The sequence below is a fragment of the Cyanistes caeruleus genome, chromosome 2, assembly GCF_971803275.1.
Source record: "Cyanistes caeruleus chromosome 2, bCyaCae1.hap1.1, whole genome shotgun sequence".
NCBI classification, from domain to species: domain Eukaryota; kingdom Metazoa; phylum Chordata; class Aves; order Passeriformes; family Paridae; genus Cyanistes; species Cyanistes caeruleus.
The window spans coordinates 7,335,892-7,350,224 of NC_141702.1; the positions used below are offsets into that span (position 1 = coordinate 7,335,892).

The 14,333-nt window shown below is 38.4% G+C and overlaps 1 protein-coding gene across 13 annotated transcripts in view; it reads left to right on the forward strand.

The window, feature by feature from the left end:
- The window catches only part of ITSN2 (intersectin 2), an 80,429-nt gene that overhangs the window by 34,426 nt on the left and 31,670 nt on the right, over nt 1-14,333 (forward strand). For 5 of the 13 annotated variants that reach the window (XR_015282697.1, XM_086875668.1, XM_086875666.1 and 2 more), the window contains exons 5-16: nt 179-342; nt 1,604-1,801; nt 2,132-2,228; nt 3,869-4,011; nt 5,265-5,328; nt 7,418-7,555; nt 7,646-7,731; nt 8,727-8,989; nt 9,653-9,802; nt 10,030-10,170; nt 10,961-11,048; nt 11,663-11,802. Coding sequence is in view for 12 of the 13 variants with exons in the window: in XM_086875668.1 (XP_086731794.1) it covers nt 179-342; nt 1,604-1,801; nt 2,132-2,228; nt 3,869-4,011; nt 5,265-5,328; nt 7,418-7,555; nt 7,646-7,731; nt 8,727-8,989; nt 9,653-9,802; nt 10,030-10,170; nt 10,961-11,048; nt 11,663-11,802 (1,672 nt within the window). In the remaining variant the exon portion in view is untranslated. Of the gene's footprint in view, nt 1-178; nt 343-1,603; nt 1,802-2,131; nt 2,229-3,868; nt 4,012-5,264; nt 5,329-7,417; nt 7,556-7,645; nt 7,732-8,726; nt 8,990-9,652; nt 9,803-10,029; nt 10,171-10,960; nt 11,049-11,662; nt 11,803-12,700; nt 12,782-14,333 lie in introns of all 13 variants that reach the window. The other 8 variants (XM_086875673.1, XM_086875670.1, XM_086875671.1 and 5 more) reach the window with 3 other exon arrangements.

The window sequence follows — 14,333 nt, forward strand, 5'->3', positions numbered from 1 at the left end:
GCAGAAGTGGGTACTCAAACTTCTCAAAGGTACAAATGTTAGCAAAAGTAGAAAATCTACTTTGCAATGTGGTCCTTGTTTTCCTATGCAAAAACAGTAAATAAATCTAATAGGAAAGCTTCTCACTGATCAAAAACGTTAAATTTCTTTTTCTTCTATAATTTTATTTTATTTTAAGGACACTCTCGGACCTGAACAGGGATGGAAAAATGGATCAGCTGGAGTTCTCTATAGCCATGAAACTCATCAAGCTGAAACTGCAAGGACAGAACTTGCCTTCAATTCTCCCTCCTGTCATGAAACAAACTCCAGGGTTTTCACCACTAATGTCAGCTCGCTTTGGTACTTATGAATATATAATTAATTAGTGTTCAGAGGTAAAAAACCACAGTTAATTGCAGCCAAATAAAAGCATTAATCTGACCATGAAAATTTAGTGAATCAGCATGAAACAAGAAAAAAGGATATTCTGATTTAGGAAATTGACCAGGTCAGTTTCTTGATATTTTTGATAAGTTGATTCTTTGAAGACTTTTAATAAAGAAAAGCTTTTACTCAGTTTTGACAAGAAGGCCATTCACATCTGCCATCTGACTTACTGGCTCTCATTTTGTAGTGGTGGTCATTTTTTGTCTCACTCAAACTCAGTCACCTATTTATACTTTGGGGTTTTAAAGGTAAATGTAGTCAAAGGTCATAGTTTTGGTAGAACAGCTATTTTACGTATTTTTTCAAAGTGAATCAGATTGTCTGTTTTGGTTATGTGATTAACTGAATAGAATTACTTTGACTTTTTTTTTTTTCCTGATGGTATTTGGGGATTCAGTGCATGCTTGTTATTGTGTTGTTTTATAGCATGAAATATCCACAGTGACTTGAGCTGGATTACAAAGCGTGCACACTTCTACGCTGAAATTAAATGTATGCATATATGAATTACATACATGATTTAAAATCACCCAAATCTCATGTGTTTGGGTACAAGGGCATGCATTTACAGGGAGCTGTGGTTGGCATAGTTACCTCTATAACTTTCCATCATCTCACCAGCACTGTTGTCTTCCACAAGATGCAGCCAGTAATTCAAGTGCCCTAATTTGCCTCAGGCAGCTGCCTCCAGAAACCCTTCTCTAAGCATGGGTCCCTAATAAGGAACTTTTACCTCTGTGGATTCTTCCAGGGCTGATACTTGGAAGAGATTTAGTTCAGAAACAGCAGCAGCTTTTCCCTGTGGAGGATTGTCACAGCTTTTGAGGTTGTAATTCTCTCTCAGGGGCCAGGCTTGTTGAAGAAATAGGTATAGCTGCAATTACAGAAAACGAGAACTTACTCTGTTGTGAAAATAATAGCTAAACCTACCTTGAAAATTAATTTGCTTGTCAAGATTTTTCTTTTTAAATTCCTGTTCTTCCGTGTATTTTCCCCCGTGAGCTGCCTTGCCTAAATTTAGAGGAAAAGTAAATACTGTACATGAGCATCTGTTTTAACTGATTGTATTCCAGACACCAGTTGCTTTGTGTAGTTTCTGCATCACATAAGGAACCCAGTTTCTTGCTGAAAGCCTCTGCAATGTTAAATCATGACTTATTGGATTTTGCCCTAGGAATGGGTAGTATGCCAAATCTGTCCATGCCAACGTCTGTGTCTGCGATCACACCATTAGCTCCCATGTCTCTGACCTCCATGACTTCCATTCCTCCTTTGGTTATCTCTGCTCCCCTGGTGCCTTCTGTCAGTACCTCCTCATTGCCAAATGGAACATCCAGCCTTCTACAGCCTTTATCCGTACCTTTCTCCTCAAGTAAGTATAGCACAGTCCAGTTTTTGCTCTCAGAATTGTGAATCTTATTTTCCCTATGGCTAATTTCAGACAGGAATGCTAACACATGCATGAGAGTTTAAAAAAAACAAAAACCACACCAAACAAAAAACTCCTGACAGAAAACCCTAGAAATGTTTTTTTTCTCCAAAGTTCACATTTGTTAATTCTGTTCTAACTAGTTAATCATAACAATAAGACACTGATTAGATTTTCTTACTTCTATCAAAGTGAATATTGATTATGAAGTATTTTCTTATACCCAGTTGCTTTTCAGTTCTGGGGTTAATTTTTTGTTTCTTCTTGTCCCAGCTCTGCCTCATACTGGTTCCTTAGGCCCCATGGCAGGAGGATTTGGTGGTTCCAGTATGCAGAAGGCACAGTCACTAATTGATTTAGGATCTAGCAGGTATGGAATTAAGTTTAAAGTGGTTGTATCTTACACTTAAGTAGTATACCTTCCAAAATTTATGGAACATTTCTGTTCGCAAAGTACATTTGTTAAAAATTAATCTATCTAATGTGACCTATCAAGTCTAAAAATAGATTTTGTTTTTATATGCACAATAGGTAATATTTTCGGTAAATTGACAAAAATATCCAAAGTAGGCAAGGAGGTCAGATGAACACTGCCAAAAGGAAGGGAATGTACCTCATTAGTAAATAGAAACAAACCTTACTAAGTGGTTCTAAAAGCAATGCTCATTCATTATAGAGGGCACCATGTAATCAGCAGGCATGTTAGAATAGGATTTGTTATCAATATTTATATGTGAATTTGTTTTATGAATAATAGAAGATTATGAATCTTTATAATCAGCTGCTCTGAATCACTGATTTTAGAGCTTTGCCATAGACTAAAGTGAGGGACTGGGCTTATCTATCCAATTGGGTATCCAGGGGTGTCTCCCAAAAAATGGTCCTGAGGGCACCTCTGCCTCAGCTCAGTTCCATAAGTAACTCAGAGGCTCTTGTGCCTCCCTGCTGCCTGTTCAGCATGTGGGGTACATGATCTGGGCTCCTCACACACCTGATACCAGCAGATGTCCTGGATGATACCAGCAGATGTAGTGCCTGAAATAATATTTTTTTTTTGGTTGTTTGTTGTTGGTTTTTTTTTAATTGGAAAGCTTTCCTTTACTGATGCTGTACAAAGGAGCCCTTCTCTAGTGTTACTGTTGGCAGCATTTTCACCATCATGTTGTCTCATTCCATGCAGGGGATGTCAATCCAGCATTGTGCTGGAGAGGCTTTGTTTCTATCAGCGTTCTGTATTGCCTTGGATAGCACTTCAAATAGTTTTGGGTTTTTTTCAACTTGACAGAGCAGGGGATTACCTTAAACAAGGCAGGCTGGATTCAGCTTTCCTGAGTTTGGTTTTCAGAGATGGAACTCTGCAAATGATGGGAGTTTGGAAAAAGTTTTAGTTTTATGAGTCTGTCTAAACCCTCCATCAGCACTATTCTACAGAAACTGAGTTGGAAAAGCTTCACTCAGCATGTCATTGTCACTAACAGAAAGAAGAGGTAGGGTTGGAATATGGTGATTAAAATAGCTTTAGAAGCTGCTTTTGGTTGTGAGTTCATCAGATCCATGTTTATTCTCATGGTTATTCATTTAAATCTTGAAGTTACTTAACCAATGACCCAACACTCTGGGATAGTGGAGGTGGTTTCCTACACTATTATTTTGCAGTGGTAGAAGGATCAATTATGTGCATTAGTGCCTGTGATGCCAAATGAAAAGGATTTTCTAATCTACATGTTGTTTCCTTACAAATATATCTCTACTCTGACTGTAAAATTCCGTATTTGTGATGAAATTATTTATAGCAAGTTAGCAGAGGTAAAACTTTGTGGAAATTGTTTCATTTTACTGGAAGATGTTACATATCTTCTGTTCCAATGCCTCTTTATTAAGCCAAGTGATTTAGAGTTATTTCTTTATCTCTTTTTCTCTTTTGGTTTTCTTTTAATATTTGGTTGATTGGTTTGGTTTGCATTTTTTTGCTTTGTTTTTGTTCTGTTTTGTTTTGAAATTATATTTCAGTTCAAATTCTTCCTCTAGTGCATCACTAGCTGGGAATTCACCAAAGATTACGTCCTCAGACTGGGCAGTTCCTCAGGCCTCCAGATTAAAATACAGACAGAAATTTAACAGTCTTGATAAAAGTATGAGTGGATATTTATCAGGTGAGTGTGACTTTTGGTATGGAATGGGAAAACCAGAGTGTTTCCTGCCTCTGAACATCACAGGCTGAGGGATAAAATCCCAGCTTGGGATTTGACTTGCAAGTGAAGTAAAAGCTGAAATGTTGGTGTTCAGACCTGTGCAGGAGAGAGTGGGTTTCAGCCAGCCAAGAAGTGGTAATAACCCCCAGTTCATTGTCTTGGGCTTTGTGTTAGACATGGAGGAGCCAAATACACTGGGGAAGCTACAGCAGCTGTTGCAGGGAAGAGGAGAATCCTGCAGTGGTGGGATCTGATCAGAGGAGCCTGAGAGCCACGAGGCTGTGGAGTGCAGCTCTGTAAAGTCAGCAGGCATTTTTCAAGCATCGCTCTTTGGACTGAGACTTTCTTGTGAAGATGGGGGACATTTACCATCATTTTTGTGCCATGTGCTCCTGTATCACTCAGTGCTCAGATTCTTGGGGTTTATCTTTTGCAAGAAAGCAGCTTGGGAGAGACACTACAGAACTGCAGCCATTGCTTGGAATTTTTCCAAAGTAATTTAATTGAACCCTTGTTGATTTCCAGTGACATCTGTGCTGGGCCACAGCATTATGGTGGCTTCAAAAGACTTCATACAAAGTTAATGCAAGAGGAGAGTTTTACAAAAGTTCTTATGGGATTATCCCAGGAAATGGGATTCCTCAGTATAATGCAGCAAGTAGAGAGCGCTGTCCAAGCAGTCAGTAGGTATAAAGTCAGTATGTGTGTCTTAGTTAGATTTCCCATTTTGAGTAAGCACTCTGCCTCAGTTCCCTTGCCTACAAAGGAAGAGGACAATCCTTTCTTTAAGGAAAGGGTCTCAATGCTTTTTATCTTGTTCAGTTGATTTTGGGCTGAAGGTTTCCTCAATGTGCCTAGAAATGTGTCTGATTCTTTGCCACCAAGGAAAACGCTGCAGTGATAGCTCAAGGTTTAGGCAAACAGTCAGCTGTGCTTTTGTGGCAGCTGTGGGGATTACCATAAATACCCATTTTTCATGTCAGCTTTTCTGTTAGGTGCTCTGAGTGGAAAAAGGTACATGAGAATATTTACATCTTCATTGTGTTCAGGTTATAATGCCTGTTGTTAAGATTGGAACTAAAACCAACTGATGAAAATGGATTAGATTAATATTAAAAATAAACATGCCCCAGTTCGTGACCCATTTTTTTGCCTCATGTGAATCTTTCAATGAAGTGTTTATTTTAATAAAAATCTTTTACACTTTCACTAAGGATTTCAAGCAAGGAATGCCCTTCTGCAATCAAATCTTTCACAGACTCAGCTGGCTACTATTTGGTGAGTTCAGTTACTGATTCAATGTCTTTATGGTATTAAGAGAGGAAATGTACTTTTTAAATAAGAAATGATAAAGTGACACCAAAGATCTAAAATCATAAGCAGAAACTGAGCTGCTAGTTAAACTAAGTTTGTTCACTAGTTATATTTCTAAAAGACACTTTGAGATAATTCAGACTTTCATTCTTTGTGTGTGTTTGTTAAACTCTATATAATAGAAGAGATGCTAACTTCAGTTTCTGATCCAGGGATGCTCTTGCTGAGCTGAGGTCTTGTTCCTTTCAAAAGCAGGATTCTGAAATCTAGGTTGTTAGTTGTAAATATGGAGGAAGATTAAGTAACTTTTCAGCTCTTTTGAGTTTCACTGCAGTTTCCACAAAGATATCTGCAAATTACACTTTTGTTAAGACTTTATTGTGCTGATAAAAGTGGTGAGAGTTGTCTGAAGGTCTGAGTGATCTGCTCTGCTAGATGTGGCATTTTAGGTTACACATTCAGACATAACTCAGATGTTATATGTGAAATTTAGTGGCCAAGCAGAATTCACAACAGCTTTACGTCTCCTCTTGAGTTCCATTTCTTCTTCTTCTTCTGTCCCAGGACAGTTATTTGTGTCTTTAGTAGCAGCAGAGCTCACCTTGTTCAGTTTCATGCTGTGAAGATAAACATGGGATGTGGGGTTGTATTGCTCCTCTCTGGAGTCTGGGGGAATAAATGAGGTGTGCAGTGGCTCTTCTCCTTCTGGGTGTATATCCTGAAGGTATCAGTGGCCAGTGCAAGGAGCTCTCTGAACCCCCATTGAATAACAGCCCAAATGGTAATTACTGAAATAGTGGTGCTGTTACGTGTGAATAGTGCTGGTGTGTGAACATAACAAAGTATCATCATCTCCTGCTTTTGTTTTTCACTGTGGGGTGTGTGTGTGTGTGATGGGGTTTTTTGGTGCTTGTTGTTTCCTTTTTGTTTTTCATAGGAATTTTTTTTAACTGCTTTTTTAATGAACTGTGTTTTCACTGAGCATTTTGCTTATGTGCAGTCTAAGGACACATTTCAGCAATTCTGTCTCTATAGATAGTTTTTAGAGAGAGACTCCTGCTTTCTTGCATTTCACTGGTTTCTCTCAAACACACACACCCCCCATCAGCCCCCACAGTTTGTGGGAAACATTTTGTAGACTAGTATGATCTCCTGTTCCTTAGAGGGGGTAGGTGATCCTTTTCCTACCCACTGTGAGTTACTGTGTGCCAGCTCATTTCTTCCCTGCACTGTCAAGGAGACACAAGGGGAAAAAAGAATTCTATGCAAAGCTTCCTCTTGTAGAATTTGATGTAATTTTATGTAATGTTTTCTTTGGCTTCAAAAAAAAATTGAAAAAGTAGTGTCTGGTATTTTGAGCTGGTTAAGAGCAGTCCTGGATTCACTTTCCAGTTCTTCTATTTCTGATGCAATAAAGCAAGAGACACTTCTTACTATTTCCTGTCCATTTTTCAGTATTTTATGGAAATGTAAGAGAATTGGGTTTGTTCAGGCTGGGGAAGAGAATATTTCAGTGAAGCTGAAAAGAAAGCTTCACCTGAAAGGAGCCTACAAGGAAGATGGAGAGAGACTATTTACAATGGCCTGTAGAGACGGGACAATTGGGAATGGCTTCAAACTGAAAAAGGTTTCGTTTGGATATTCGGAAGAAATTCTTTACTGTAAGGATGGTGAGGCACTGGAACAGGCTGCCCAGAGAAGCTGTGGATTCCAAATCCCTGGAAGTGTTCATGGTCAAGTTGGATGGGGCTTGGAGCAACCTGGTTTAGTAGAAGTTGTCCCTGCCCATGGCAGGGGGTTGGAATTGGATGATCTTTAAGGTCTCTCTCAACCCAAACCATTCCATGATTCTGTGATCTGAATAACAGTACATGATTAAATCAAATATCTCCCTCAGCAATTGTTTGCTATTAACTGTAAGTATTTCTACCAAAACATTCCCCAGGAACTGTTAGTTTTTTAAATTGTTTTTCCACAGAGCCTTGTTACAGCTGTAATTTGTGAGTGATTGTGATGTTTGGTTCTAATTGGTGCTGCTGTTCAACCCCTGCAGGTCCCTGGCTGATATAGATGGAGATGGGCAGCTGAAGGCTGATGAGTTTGTGTTGGCCATGCACCTCACAGACATGGCCAAAGCTGGGCAGCCACTGCCCCTGACTCTGCCCCTTGAGCTGGTGCCACCGTCTTTCAGGTAATCACTGAGGGCAGTGAAATGTAATATATTTAACACAACTGTGCTATTTCTCTAACAATGGTGGGTCGGGGTTTCTTCCCCCTCCAGGAGTGGAAAATATACTGAAAATATAAATGGAACTCTGCCATCTTACCAGGCTGTACAAGAGGAGGAGCCACAGAAAAAACAGCCAGGTAAAAAAAACAGGGTTCATAGTCTTAATGTATGGGGCTGTTTCTGAAGGGCACTAAAACTCTTAGAAAGTGGTAGAAATCATCAAATCCACAGAGAGCTTCATTTCAGGAGCTAGATCCCTTTTAACTTGGAAGGTAGGAAGGTTGCTAAGTGGATGTAGTCAGACTGTTACATCTAATAGAATTGAGAAGGCAGGGACAGGGGCTATTTTTAGCTGTAGGAAAGGAAAAGTGTGCTGATTAATAATGTATTCTGGAAAATAAACCCTTCATGGCCAGACACTGCTGTGCAACTGCAAATTTTTTTCACTTGAAAGTTCCTGGCATTACTAGAACATTCTGAAAGCTGGGGGTCCAGTGTAGTTCAATTCTCTGCAAACTGGAAGCAGTTTGAACATACCTTAGATTCTGTTACTGACAATGTTACAGGGACACTGCAAGCCAGGACTTGCCTCTCTTTTTGGAAGGGTGGTTGCTGGGGGCATAAACCATTTGTGTCTCTTTTTATCCTTGTGTGCAGTAATTGAGCTTGATCCTGTTTTGGTGTCTCATAGTTGTAACTCCAGGAACTCTTACAGGGAGCACCCTGAAAAACTAAGCTCTTTATGTTAATGTTTCCTGGAAAACCTTTTTAACAGCAGACAGTCTTCTCCCAGCTTATAAAAGCTGTTCTTTTATGTTTTCCTCTAGCATTCTTTCATTCTTTAGAGTGAGAGGCTTCCCTGTAACATTCAAGTAATTTTTGTGGTCATTTTAAACTGGAAATTTTTCTTCTTTTATTTTTTTTTCCTCCCCAGTTGGAATATAGTTAGGAAAATTTAGAGGTATTTTTGAACAGAAAAATAATACTTTAACAAATGGAAGATGCTTACATCATCCATGACTGAACAACCTGAGCTTGCCAAGAAGTATCTATCTTTAGTGGTATAACTGAGGTCCTTGTTTGAGAGCACTGTTTTGCACAGGGCAGAAATAATGACCTTTCCTTATTTTAGTGACATTTGAGGACAAAAGGAAAGCCAACTATGAGAGGGGAAATATGGAGCTGGAAAAACGCCGACAGGTCCTGCTGGAGCAGCAGCAGAGAGAGGCTGAAAGAAAGGCTCAGAAAGAACGGGAAGAACAGGAGCGAAGAGAGAGGGAACGCCAGGAGCAGGAACGGAAGAGACAACTGGAGATGGAAAGGCAACTGGAGAGACAACGAGAGCTGGAGAGACAAAGGGAAGAAGAAAGGAGGAAAGAAATAGAAAGGCGGGAGGTTGTTTTCTTAACGTTACTTTTTAATGCTCTAAGGAATGTGTATGTGTGTGTAGCATCCGGGGTTTGAGTGCTTTGATTCTGTCCCCTGGCCTGGCTGATGTCAGGTTGTCTTGGAGATAGAACACCATTTGTGTCTGTTATAAATGTTGGTATAGGCTAAAGATGTTTCAGATACTTCATAGGACACATGAGATTTTTCTTGGGCATATTTCTTGCATTTCTGCAAAAATTTGTATTCCAGACAAGACTCTACTAAATTCATAATTGATAACATTTTGACAGCCAAACTTGAGACAAATTTGCTTCTACTTGATGTCTCATCATACTGCATCATACTTCCATATTTTATGGAGTTCTGTGAAATACTCAAAGGAGGTTATGAGCAGTATCTTTCAATGTGCTGTTCTATGGGCAATATTCCAAGCTGCAGAGGCTTTCTGAATTATGGAGCTTTTTTCATCCAGACTCAGGAATGTGGCATGAAGAATCTTGTAGGATCACTTCCTTCATTCTTTGATGCTGAAGTGTATAAGAGCACTTGAGAGAAGACATTATTTTGTGTTGCTGTTGTGCTGTTGAGAAATAGAGCACATTACATTAAATCATGGTCTCTGAGTTCTGCATCTCCACTGTAATTTAAGGTAATGTAACTTTTCCTCAGGCAGCAAAGCAGGAGCTCGAGCGCCAGCGACGACTGGAGTGGGAGAGGATCCGTCGCCAAGAACTTCTTAATAAGCGTAACAGGGAACAAGAAGAAATTGTCAAGTTGACCTCTAAAAAGAAGAGCCTTAATCTTGAATTAGAAGCCCTGGTAAGACAGGAATTCCACCACATATGCTGAAATACAGTATTTTAAATTATACAAATATTAATACCTGCATTAATGGCCCATTAGGAGTTCCACTCTGTTTTGGATGACGAATCTAAAGCAGTTATTTCGGGTTGTTTCAGAAAACTGGTTGTGAACTCACCTGCCTGCAGGCTTAGCAAAAGGATTTTTGCCATATGTGGTGTAATCTGTCTCTGCTTTCTTTCCAGACTGACAAACATCAGCAGATCTCAGGCAGGTTGCAGGATATTCGTAGCAAAAAGCAAATGCGAAAAACTGAGCTGGAGGCCTTGGATAGGAAATATGACCAAGGAATCATGGAAATCAAGCAACTACAGCAACAGCTTGAGGTGTGTACCTTTGTTAAGCTTATGGTTTTCTTTTACCACATTCTATGTTTTCCTAATGCTGTTGATAGAGCATCCCTATAGGGAGGAATGTGGAGTCAGTTGGATTGCAATAGAGAGAGGAAATAGGCAAGACTGTCAGCATTGCAGAGGCTTTTAGTTGTGTGTGTGGTGTTAAACAAATGATTATGTGTATTAAAACGATCTGAGAGTTAAAAAGCAGTTGTGAAAACCTCAGCTATTCTTTTGTGGACTGATAATAGAGACTTCTCTTTAATTTTGAATTCTTCTATGGCTCCAGACTCAGATTTTTTTGAGGAATGTTGTCCTGTGTTCAGACCAAGTTGTTGTTTAGGTTGAATTACCTTGCTGCTCTTTCATCTTTTTTTTCTCTATTTGAGTAACAAGATATTAATTATTTCTAATCAGTTGAGTACCATAAATTATCCTTTGCCATATGTGATGCTTCTACTTATCAGGAAAGCTTCTTTCCATGTTACTGTTTTATGTTAGGCTTGGGGCAGTCACCTTAAACTGTCTTGTGATAATATTTACACTTTAAGCATGTTTGTTAAATATTTTTCCAGCTGTGTTAATGGTTTGGGGTCAAAAGCTTTCAACTGTAATATTATTTCCATTAAGAGTATAGACATAATGTTTTTCTTTATCCAGTAGTGATAACTTGCATCCCTGTTTCATTATCAAGGGTTGAAGCTATGTTGAAAAGTAACTCAGTTTTACTTAGTGATTCATAAACAATATAAAAAATTCATGTTCTCTTCAACATCTACAGGATTATCAGAATAAACTGATCTATTTGGTTCCTGAAAAGCAATTGTTAAATGAAAGGATAAAGAATGCTCAACTTGAAAACACACAGAGTAAGTGCCTGCACATGAGGTCTGTTCTTGATTGCTTTGCTGATTTCTCATCCCTTCTAATCAAGGCTGAAGGGTACATAGGTGTTAATAACACCTTCACTTCTACATCTTCCCAGTTAGTGCCACCTGCATTCCATTATCTCCTTTATGTTCCAAATAAGGGGCAAACAAACACATTTTGGCAAGAAACTTAAACTTAAAACTTCATTTATACAGACTTTGTAGCTCACATATATTATTACAATTTGTCCTTTTTTTGGTAGTCCAAACTCAAGGGATTTAATTTATGTAAAGTTTCCATTGGTCTTGTCTCCAAATTACACTGCAAGTCTCTGTCTAGAGAAACTTGATATGAATTGGTCTGATATTAAAAAAAACAACTTGCAAATTATTCTGTATGTATTGCATGGAATGTCTGTGTGCCTTAGTTCAGTGCTGGGGATATTTCTTCCTTGTGCTGTATATGAATAGAAAGGTAAATCAAATTTTTGTGAGGAAGGAGGTTCGGATTGTGTATGTAATAGGAAAATAACAAACAATTATTAAAAACTGGGGAAAAAAACTGAAGAAAAACCCAGAAACACTTGTGAAATTGCTTGTCTTTCCTTATGCAGGTACAGGAGTCAATTCAGTGCACAAGAAGTCCCAAGAAAAGGAAGAATTATGCCAAAGACTTAAGGAACAGCTAGATGCCCTTGAGAAGGAAACTGCTTCTAAACTTGCTGAAATGGATGAATTTAACAGTCAGCTTAAGGTACTTGCATTATCTAAATATCCTACACTTGCAAGCACTGTATTTTAGTTCTTCATTCAGCCATAAAGATTGGTGCCACTTTCACCAGGCTTCCAAAAAGGTTTCCCCAACTTCAGTGTCAAATAAGAACCATTAGAAGTCTTGGAGTAAATAAGACAATAAAAATGCAAACCTATTGCTAATGTACTAAAATATGAGTCTCTTGCTAACTATTGCTTTGCATGACTCAACTATTGCTCACTCTCACCTTTTGCCTTCTGGAACACATTTTGATTTAGAAGTAAAGTTTTTCAGGCCCTTGCACATTCTGTTCTTACAGTATGAGGTAATATTTGGTGTTATTTTTGAATTGTGTACTGAACACTTGACTTTTAGTAATAGACTTGCACAGTTTCACAGTACACTGTGCAAGGTCTGGTAGCAGATTTGGGTGTGATCCTAGAAGTAAGTGTAGGCTACTTACTTGTTAATATTCTTTAATTTGTTGGAAGCCCAGAGTTGCTGACCACTGGCTCTGAATTTTTGTTTCTGAGGCAACTCTTGGCCTGCCTAAAAACTTAGGCAGTTCTCACAGGGTAGAACACACCTCCATTTAACTTTGCCAGCTTACTCTAAGTGGCACTGGTGGGAACTTTGTCCTTAAGTAATGGATTGATGCTGGGCCAGCACAAGGGCTCTGCACTCTTCAATTAAAAAAAGAGCCACAAAAATTTGTAATCATGTAAGGAATTCATTTTCTTTTTACAAGTGGCTTCATGCAATGGGCATTTTCAGTTACTTGTTTATTGCATGGCTTGCTGTGTTCAGTGGCTGCATCCGCAATTCAGTCTTCCCTAAAATATGTTTTTCAAAATACAGTGCAAAGATTAATTGGCTTTTTATCTACCTTATCTTACAGTGTGAGAATATGGATGATTCTGTTCTTCAGTGCCTTTTGTCTCTGCTAAGCTGTCTCAACAACCTCTTCCTCTTACTTAAGGTTATTTTCTAATCTTTGGCTTTTTTGGTTCTTAATTATTTCGCTATTTTTCTCTGCTTACACTTTTTGTTTGGATGTACAAACATTAAATTTTTATTAAATACATTTTTCCAAAAGAAAATCAACAGGCTATTTTACTTTCTGCTAGCTTTTACATCCTCTTAAAGGCTTAATGTCCTTGCCTGCTTAGAAATCCAAACTGCAGAATACTGAGAACAAAATACTGACTTTTAATTTCATAATGGACTGTTCTTTAAATTGTTTCACCCAAACATTTTTCTTCTTGGTTAAGGTAACATTAACCAGAAAAATTGTCTCAGATGGAAACAGTGTCTTCTCCCACTTTTCCATCTCTTGCTCTGTACCTGTATCCATCCATCCTGAGCTGTGTGTCAGGCATTTGAGGTCTTGTTTAGAAGTCTAGAAGTAGCATCAGAGTGCAGAATATGGTATGGCAAACAATGCTGTCCAACCTCCAGATTAACCCAGTACTAAAACCTACTTGCTGTCTTTCAACACTGCTTTTGTCTGCTGAGGTCAGAAATACTTTTAGAATAATTTATGTGGGAAAAAAAAATAGAATTGCCTGACTGAGCTTTTCATTTTGCTTTGCATGAGGGTTTTTCTGTCCTTAAAGATATAGAGTTTTTCTAATATAAGTTTGCTTCCATAGTGCTCCTGAAATTATGGGCAAAGTAAGAAGGAAAAATATTCCCAGCTGAATATATTTGAGAAAAAAAATTGTGGTCAATTGCTTGGTTTGATCTTGTTGCTACAGAGACTTTCAGTGATACAGCAGTCTTATTTATCTTGCCTTTGTCATGTAAATTGCACCATATCTCTTAGGCAACATGATTATTAGTAGAGGTGCATATGGTAGTGGGAATGATTTGTTCTTAATTGCTTTATTTGTGTTTATGAGATCAGATACAAAAATCAAGGCTTAGCTGTTGCATTGTTCAATGTATATCAGCAGGATTCCTAAGGAAAAAACATGAAGTATCTTAGAGGTGTTTTGCAACATGGGGAAGTACAACGTAAAGTAATTCTGTTATTGTTGATTTTTTTGGGTCTGTAAATTTAATTATCCAAAATATGCTGATTTTTTGTTTGGAATAAAAGATTGTTATCAGAGGGAGGTGGAATAGGAATTGAAGGATGTGTTCAAAAAGAAAAAGTATAAAATTGAGAAGTTTACAAGTACAGGGGAAAAGTCCAATCAGAGTTAGTGTCTTTAAGCTGTGTTTTCCCACAGTGGTAAGACTGCTGGGTATATTTATGAAAGTTTTCTGGTTTAAACATGGGACTGATCAATCAGGAAGCATTAAGAGTGAGCACCCTATTGCAGGATGCTTTCTCAGGTTATGGTACCGTGTTGGATTTCAGCTGAAATCTGTCTCCTTGTAGTTACTTAAAATACAATTCACTGCCTTCAGGAATGTTGTGTTGGAACACTCAGTTTTGTATCTTCCCGTCTCCCCTGTCGTATTTGGCATTTCCAGCAGGTGTAGGACTGGAAGGGCTCTTTGAAAGCCCAAATTACATCACTGAC